Here is a 9462-nt window from a genome sequence, read left to right as displayed (position 1 = left end):
TCCACGTCTTCAAATTTATCCCTGTATGTTTTCGTCCTCAAAACCCCCGTCCTAGCCTCGAATAATAGTGAGCTGCCCCGCGAGTTATCAAATAAGAGCTCTCTCTTAATCTCCTGTTTTTGTGACCTATACATTGATAGCGATGGCTTTCCGAGCATTCTTTCTTCCCACATTTTTCTTTCCGTCTCCTTCACCTCCTTTCCCACACTAGAACCACTTTGGATCCCCTCCCTCGGCTGTAGGTATCTATTCCTCAGCTTCCTCGTTCGGAGTGTCCACTTTGTGTTCAAACTTTTCATGTACAGATATTTGTACACTTTTCCTGCCCACCTTTTTTCCTCCAGTGCTGAGAGTCTCTGTTCAAATTTTATTTTACTTATTGCCTCTCTACCTTCAAATGACGTCCATCCCATGTCCCCCTGCACTCCCTCATTAGGGGTGTTCCCGTGTGCTCCTAAGGCCAACCTGCCTACACTTCTCTGTCTCGTTTCCATGCATGCCTGAACTTCCGATTTCATGCACAGTACTGAATTTCCGAATGTGAGGCCAGGTACCATAACCCCTTTCCATACGCCCCTAACCACCTCGTACCTATTATAGTTCCAAAGTGCCTTGTGTTTCATTACAGCCGAGTTCCTTTTCACTTTTTCAATCATGATTTTTTCCTGTTCTTCCAAGTACTTTTTGCCCTCGTTTAGCCATATGCCCAAATACTTGTATTTTTGAACATGATCAATCTTAGTGCTTTGTATTTCCAATGGCTCCCCCCTTTCTGCATTGTATACTATTACCCCAGACTTCTCTCTACTGAATTGGAGTCCCAATTTTTCTCCCTCCTCTCCACATATGCTCATTAGTTCCTGTAGTCCTTCTCGGGTGTCAGCAAGCAGTACTATATCATCTGCATACATCAGTCCGGCTAGTACTTGAACTACCTTCTGCCCTTCCATCATATAGCTTATGTCGGTTCCTATTGTGCTCTGTTCTAGTCTCTTTTCCATTTGGCTCATGTAGATCATAAAAAGCAGAGGTGACAATGGACAGCCCTGTCTGAGACCACTTCTTATTTTAGCTGGCTTTGTAGTTTCCTCCTCCCATGTTATCTCTACCTCATTATCTGTATAAACTTGTTGTAGGAACTCTATCATCTTTCTCTCTAGACCATATTCCCTCAACTGGCTCCATAACTTTTCTCGGTTTACATTATCATAAGCTCCTCTAATGTCTAAAAAGGCTATCCATAGTGGTTTCTGCCTGGCTGTCGCTATCTCTATGCACTGTGTTATAACAAATAAATTATCATCTAGCCTTCTGTTCCTTCTAAATCCATTCTGCAGTTCTCCCAAGATCTCTTCTCGTTCTGCCCATTCCTCCATTCTCTCCTTCGCCATCTGCATTGCTACTCTGTATATGACTGATGTGATAGTTATTGGCCTGTAGGATTTAATGTTGTCCTTGCTTCCCTTACCTTTGTAAACTAATAACATTCTGCTTGTTTTCCAGTCCTGTGGAACATCTCCCCCTACTACTATTTGTTCAATAAGTTGTCGTAATTTTAGTTTACTTTTCTGGCCTAATATGCTTATCAATTTCATAGGTATGCCGTCAGGTCCTGTCGCTGTTCCCACTGGGACCTTGTGTTCAATTCTGTCCCATTCCTTACTTGTCATCCTTCTGTACTCCTCCTCTAATTCTGTCCTGCTGTTGTCATTATTCTCCATTTCGTTACCCACTGGCTCTGCAAATGCTGCCTCTATTGTTAACCTAATATATTCCTGAGCTTCCTCTCCCTCTACCTTTGTTCCATCTGGCGTGGTCAGTGAGTGCTGAACCACCTCTGTCTTCTTATTCTGTTGCCTAATGTGTTCCCAAAATTTCTTAGAGGCATTCCTGTCTTTTTTTCGTATCTCTAACATCCACTGTACCCCAACTTTTGCTATCTTGGCTTGAATTAATGCCATTGCTTCCGTTTCCCAGTGTTGGCCGTTCGCGAACACAAATTCGACTATTGTTCGACAGTGCAGGCCGTTTGTTAACACATCTCAAATCTTAGATTGCTTCCATTACTTATTTAAGTATTTATTGTTTGTACATTTATCAGACATTTTGTTACTGATTTGTGAATTTCTCGTGCTGTTGCCTTTGCCTATCCGCGCTCATCTCACTGCCAATCTCTCCGTCTATCAGCTATTTTTTACTCCTGCAGGATTTCCCGCTAGGGAATCACGTTGACGTCAAGATGGCGCTCTTCTTCGAGCAAGCTGTCAAAACTGCTCTGCAAAATTACCCAAAATCCGTTGCAAAGCCTCTTCACTATGGGACTGCCGGAATTCGAGACAAGTAAGTTCAAGCTCGGGGCTTGATAATTTGGCAGCCTGCAGGAAGGAGCGTTTCATGTTCCGGCGGTTGCTGTGGATCTCGAGAACCGGTCTCTCGAATAGACGTGGCAGAACATTGTCGTCAATGGGCGATTTCGCTGTAATAAATGTGCCTTAAACGGCCGCAACACATGCCAAATGACAATTTGTTGTACAGTAGCTCAATACATAACTTTTTGGCACCATTTCGAGAATATATGTCCTTTCAAGCTTGTGGTATGTGTGTTCCGAATCCCCAGGATTACTGTGCCTAGGGAAGTGATTTGCTCTTATTAACATTCTCACATCTCTGAAGTTTTTATACCTTATTTGAGCCACACCTCTAAAGGTGCGGTTGTCATCATACAGAGGCCGAGATCGTTTTCAGCCGGCTAAATGAGAAAGCGGGCTGATACGTAGTGGACAGCATTTTTTTCACCTTCCACCCTGGGTTTGCTCAAACTAATGCCGGAGGTTCGCCCACATTATAGTCAGAGTAGGTCAGCTGTTTTTAATTTACTGCTTGGCTCAGCGGTGATCAGCTTGCATTACACGACTTATCTTGACCACTCGGTCCGGTGGCCCAGGCACCATATTTGTTCGCTCTCTTGCATTCTTTTTTCTTCTGTAATTTGCGCGCAGCTAAACCAGATGTATCCGCAAACCTCGCTTTGTCGCCGGCTAAATAGTGTTCTTGTTGTTTTGCTGCTCTCTTCTTGAAATATATATTTTGTATGGGCCGAGTGCAAACCTCAACTTGTGAGCATACTCTGATGAGCAGTAATGTTAGAACTGGGATGTAAAATTGAATCAGGTGTAGCGCTTTCGTTCTCGATACCTGCAGGGAATACTAATTTGACTATGGTCGTATTTTTTCTGCTTCTGTCATTAATGTTTTTAATTTGAAGCAAATGGGTACACTGCTGCTAAACGCCTCATTATTTTTACAGAGGAGAAATCTTGGGCTCATGCATGTTTCGCATGGGTATTCTCGCTGCATTGCGCTCGAAGTACAGAAAAGGTAGGAAGCTGTTCTTCACAATTCTGTACCCACAGAAGCTCTCATTATTGGTACAGTGCAACCCAGTGGCGGCAACTTCACACAGAGTAGAACTGTGCTCATAGCGAACATAAATGTCAGCCTTGATTAAACTCTGGCAAAAAGTTTAAAAAGAAAAAGGAAGCTCTTGTCCATGTGGCACGGATATCACACCTGTTGCCACATGGAAGCAGAAAATGACATTAACTTGCTAATGCCTTAAATTTTAATACCATTTGTATGATGCCACACGGACAAACCTAATGCCATTTGTCTTAATGTCATTCTTTCGTCTAATGCGTTCACCAAAACTAAGTTGACTGAGAAATGCGTACCCTCGACTCCATAGCTTGTGTAGTGCAGTATAACTGAAGTATTTGAAACAGCCTCTGCCTTGTAAAAAATAATTTATACGTAACTTTCAGCTACGATGCTCCTGCAAGGAATTGTACTTGGCGAACTTCCTCAGGTCAGCATTGGAATGGCTTGGACATGCCAAGAGCCATTTTGATTTTGGGGTTCGAATTTGACTTTGAATGGCCAAAGTTGCTATGGTTGGTTGCAACATTGTAAAAGATGGCAACAAACTCAAGCTAACGGTACTATAGTATGCTTGCTTTTATGATTCATTGTTTGTGAAGGCACAAAGTAAACTTGTAAATACATATTTACTCTTTATTTATTACCGTAACATTGCTCACTTCAGAGGATCCTGTCATTGACATCACCACATCAAATGTAATTAAGTTTGAATGTGTGGCAGCTCCACTGAAAAAAATGTCATTTGTGAACTTAAATCCTTAACAAACAAATGTCATTTATTGTGCCCGTGTGGCACAGGTATTAGCAAGGTTATTGTTATAACAGCAACTATGCTATGAAAAGCCAACAGAATAGACATGCAAAATCTCGTACAGGGACATTTCACAGCATATCTTTAATCTAGTGTTTCTTCAAAGCATCACATTTCGAAAAATGCTAATGCTGCTGTCATCTAATTACCACATTCAAGTTGATATAAGCCACATGTGTAATATGCTTAAAAATTCGTTTTACATGCTTTGTAATGCAGTATACTGCTTTATGTAGTTTCTAGATCCCGCTGTAGTATTGCTTTTTTATATATCTCTTGCACAGAGCCTGCTCTTGCATCCGACTGCTTGAATTCTTGTTCTCCTCTTTATAAGTCCCACTTTTCTAGCTAGTCTAAATGTATAGAAGAGTGGACGTTTCTGACAAGTTGGTTGTACATTTATTTATTTATTACATAAACCTGCATTCACTCCAAGAGCATTATAGTGGGGGGCTGTTGACATGTTGACTGATATCTGGCTATAATAGGAACAAAGGGTGCACAGAAGAAACATAAGGACAAAACATGCTAGCAACTATTTATAATGAAGTTATACTGGGTGTTCTCGTGAAGACTGCCAAAATTTTTTTTCAAATAATCTGTGACAGCACAATTCTAGCACTTGAGCTGGATTACTTGATATAGAAATTCTTTGGTCTTCCAAGCCAAAACCTCAATCTGATTATGAGGAACTGTGCAGCGAGGACTCTTGATTAATTTTGCCCACCTGGGGTTCTTTAAGTGCACCCAGTGCATGGTACATGAAGGTTTTTGATTCCACCCCCGTTAGAATACAGCCGCAGTTGGTATTGAACCTGCATCTTCATGCTCACCAGCACAATATAGCCACTGAGCTACTGTAGTGGATCCTGCATTATTCAAAGAGGTGAAGATTATGTGCATGAGAAATCAAATTGCATAATCGTGTAATCAACGAAATTTCACCAATTATAATTTTAGTAATTACTTTTTGGTATATATTGCTATTTGCAAATTGTAGCCGTGAGTTCGCAAGCCTCGCAAAGACTGCCAAATTTTTTTTTCAAATAATCTGTGACAGCACAATTCTAGCACTTGAGCTGGATTACTTGATATATATATATATATATATATATATATATATATATATATCGGCATCTCAAAAACATGAAAATGTAATTGCCAGTAAAAGACAACACCAAAACTCAGTGGCCTTCCACTCTGTGAAGAAGGATAACCAGCGAAGTTGTGTATGTGGGCCCTTTAATGGCGAACTGCACCTCGGCCGCGGGTCGGCCCGGCATTGCACTTTCTTTGGGATTGGTCCACGTATGGGGACTGCTTAATGCCTGCTTCACCTCTGCCGCGGGGTGGGCTGGTTCCAAAGTGTGCAGCACGATACATTGGCATGCGAGTTATTTTTGTGCTTCAATGGGTAAAATAGTGTTTCATTGAAAAAGTAAGTGGAGCAACAATGCATTTTGCCACAAGTTTGACTATGCATATCAGAATTGGTGTCATACTCAGAATTTGTTTCATGCGCATATGCCTTGTCAACACACCTGGTACAATTGGAAAGTTGCTATATCTGCCATAAAATATTAGTTAAAACTTAATTAGTTCACTATTCATTTTGATTTTGCATACAAGTAATGGCGGCCTCTGAGTAATCCAGCTCAAGCACTAGAATTGTGCTATCTGCCATACAGGATTTTAGAAACTTTTGGCAGTATTTGCAAAAATACCTGGTATATATGAACTGATACCAGCATCAAGAAACAGAAAGCAGCTAAAGAACGAGAAAAAGCGCAGCAGCATGTAAAATCTGTACTTCATTGTCACTTGCCTTTGGTTAATGTGCCAAGAAACATTGCATTCAATTGCAACAGATGCACATGTTTTGCATCATAGCTCATTTGAAAGGTAAAACAGAAAGGAAATCACTGATGTGATCATAATGCAAATTGGTACGAATGTGTGTTTAATGCTGTGCTTTTTGTGCTTTTTTTTTCATCCCTGCTTCCTTTCATTCGATCTGAAATATGGCTTAAACTTGGACATTTGTGTCACATTTTGATGCACAGCACCTTGCCTGTGTTGTACACTATGTAATGTGTTTATTTATTAGTGATCTTTCAAAAGCAAAGTGATAGGTGTGACTGTAAGTGAAACAGTCATATGGACTATGGATCATACACAAGTAGATGGTATTAAGACGGATTTGAGTTGGGCAGATCTAGCAATATGTAGAGCAGATAATTAGGGGTTTAATGGAACAACAGAATGGGTACCAAGACAAAGGAAACACAGTTGAGGAAAACAAAGAAAGATGTATAGTGACGAGATGAAAAATTTAAAATAAAAAATTAAATTGTGGGGTTTTACGTGCAAAAACCACGATATGATTATAAGGCACTCCGAATTGGAGGACTCCGGAAATTTGGACCCCCTGGGGTTCTTTAACGTGCATCTAAATACACGGGTGTTTTCGCATTTCGACCCCATCGAAATGTGGCCGCTGTGGCCAGGATATGATCTCGCGACCTCGTGCTTAGCAGCCCAACATCATAGCCACTAAGATGAAAAATTTGTGAGTTCAGGCTTGTTAGTCCTGATGTGAGAAGAGTAATTTCAAACGTGACAGAGGCTTTTGACTTGACCCTTTTCGTGCCCAATTTTTTAGCAAAAAGGCATCAAATTTTTTCAGATTTTTTTATGAATGATTTATTGTGAACAGTTTCAGTATTGCAATATCCACAGTTCCTTTGTTATTTTACAGCGAAGCTGTATACCTCTACCGTTGAAGGAAATTTTCGCGTCGCAAGCAAAGAACACCCCATACGTGGGCCGAACCTGGAGATAGTGCAATGCCAGGTCGACCCGCGGCAGAGGTGAAGCAGGCATTAAGCACTCACTGTACGTGTGCCGATCCCGAAAATAGTGCAGTGCTGGCCCGACCCGTGGCTTAGGTGAAGCAGGCGTTAAGCGCTCCCCATGCGTGGGCCGATCCCGAAGGTAGTGCAATACCAGCCCGCCCCGCGGCAGAGGTGAAGCAAGCATTAAGCACTCCCCATACGTCGGCCGATCCCAAAGATAGTGCTATGTCGGGCCGACCCGCAGCGGAGGCACAGTTCGCCATTAAAGGGCCCACATACACAGCTTCGTTCGTTATCCTTCTTCAGAGTGGAAGGCCACTGAGTTTTGGTGTTGTCTTTTACTGGCAATTACATTTTCATGTTTTTGAGTTGCAGATAGGCAAGGCCATAGTCTATATGAAGTGTAAACTTTCTTAAAACATAATTCAAGTGTGCTTTTGTTATTTTCCATGCAACACATTGTTGGTGGCAAAGCGGGGAAAGGAAATCGCAGAGGAGCTGGCAACAAAGCATTTTTTGTCAAACTGTGTCCATGCGAGAGAGGCCAGCAGAGGCTCTAAATGTTGGCAATCATTAGTACCATGTTGACTCCATAAACATAACTCTGAAGAGCTTTCCAGGTCAAATTGTTCCCTTGAGGTGAATAGACATCCATAAACACCAATTCCAGCACTGAAAAAGAGGCTGCGTCACTGCAGCCGCCTCACTCTGCACTGCCATTTTAAATCTCGGGGGAAAGTATACTTCCGCTTCGTTTGTGCCAACTGCTCGTTAAAAAAAAATTTTTCTAGGAAGCTGGTGCCATTTAATAGTGCAGCATTCATACTAAAATGATAAAACGACTACCACTCGTCTGTGGCACTCAATAGATGAAAGGATACCCTGAACAAGTGATACTTGTCTTTGGTGTGGGAAGGGTTAACCAGGTCGGTGAGGATGATGGTGAACTTTGGAAATGTAATATATAAAAGAAAACCATAGACATAGAAAAAGAGAAAAGAAAGAAGTTCTTTCTTGGCACGAAAATATTTAATCAGGCTGGTCATGATGATGGTGAACATTGGAAATGTAATACTTAAAAGGAAAGCAGCCAGCTGTCTGAGATGAAGTTTTGAGCTGTATGAGAACTTCTCTGCCTTCGTTATCTTGCACTTAAGTACTCGCATGTGCATACTGAATTTCAGCTATGATTGGTGTCATGATCACTGCATCCCACAATCCGGAAGATGACAATGGCATCAAGCTTATTGACCCTATGGGTGAAATGATGGAAACGGACTGGGAAATTTTGGCAACTGAGCTGGCGAATGCTCAGTAAGCTGCTCTTTTTTCTGCTTTGTTTGGTTCATTTTTGTGCTGTTGTTCAACAGTGTATTATTTAAGTCTTATTTGTGTAAATTATAATATCGTCAGTGCACAAACATGGTCATTGATGTGACTGCAGTTTAGCTCGTTCAGAATCGCTGCACTGGCTGTTTATATTCAAATTTGTGCCTATTAACTGAAGTGCAGTAAACATATTTTGAACGTTAGTCTTTAACATTAAAGGATCATTAAAGGATAGATGATTGAACTTTGCCAGGTTTACTTTATGTGCCTATAGGTTTCTCGACATTACTGCATTGGCTACATACCATTGTATCCAAATATCCTGTGTATATTGCCTGCTGTGCCATGTCAAAATGAGAAATCTCTACAGCCTTAAAAGCGGATCAAGGATGTTATGTGCAAAGCTGTGTAAATCAAACCTGGAGCACTACATGGATGTTGTGAGCTCAAAAAGAGAGAGTTATGTGCAACTCCCTCAGTATCTTCTACAGTTCCTCTGCAATTGATAATAAACTTAGTGTGCTTGTTGCATTCTTGAAGTACAATCACCTTCTGTCTGATGATCAAGTTCAGACGAACCTGTTACAATGTGGCTGGCAGATTATTTGTTGCTGAGGGGCACTGAAGCAAAGCTTTGCACTGCACATACATTAATTTTTTTCATCTGTTGCCTTGCTCTGCACTTACTTTAATGATACCTACCAACTCTTCCAAATATTCCTTAAAGGCTACAATTATGGGCTGATTTTTGGATATTATTAATGTTGTATCGACTTTTACAAAAAATGATTTCTGCTTACAAAAAAGTTTCGCTCATTCATGTCAGAACCTTCTATTGGAAGTCTTATGATGGTGAAAGACAGCAACGGGTGTTTTTATTTTAAGCAAGTTTATACAGACAAGTTAGCATTATCAGCAACACCAAAGTTGCTGAAAATCTTTGTAATGTAAAAACAGTGTGTTGGTTGTCACTATTCTCTGTGCCAAGTATGTTGCTGCTTTTGTGCTGCTTCTAAAGGCAAATTGTAA

At 41.0% G+C, this 9462-nt stretch overlaps 1 protein-coding gene across 1 annotated transcript in view; it reads left to right on the top strand.

Annotated features, from left to right (window-relative positions):
- The first annotated feature begins 2187 nt into the window (after positions 1 to 2187).
- nst (phosphoglucomutase 3-like protein nst) overlaps positions 2188 to 9462 on the top strand; it is a 42591-nt gene continuing 35316 nt past the window's right edge. The window contains exons 1-3 of the mRNA XM_065430266.2: positions 2188 to 2340; positions 3308 to 3378; positions 8289 to 8418. Coding sequence (XP_065286338.1) covers positions 2240 to 2340; positions 3308 to 3378; positions 8289 to 8418 — 302 coding nt within the window. The 5' untranslated portion in view covers positions 2188 to 2239. The remainder of the gene's footprint in view (positions 2341 to 3307; positions 3379 to 8288; positions 8419 to 9462) is intronic.

The sequence above is a fragment of the Dermacentor albipictus genome, chromosome 1, assembly GCF_038994185.2.
Source record: "Dermacentor albipictus isolate Rhodes 1998 colony chromosome 1, USDA_Dalb.pri_finalv2, whole genome shotgun sequence".
NCBI classification, from domain to species: domain Eukaryota; kingdom Metazoa; phylum Arthropoda; class Arachnida; order Ixodida; family Ixodidae; genus Dermacentor; species Dermacentor albipictus.
The sequence above is the reverse complement of the archived record's forward strand: the minus strand, read 5'-3'. Positions and strand labels throughout refer to the sequence as shown.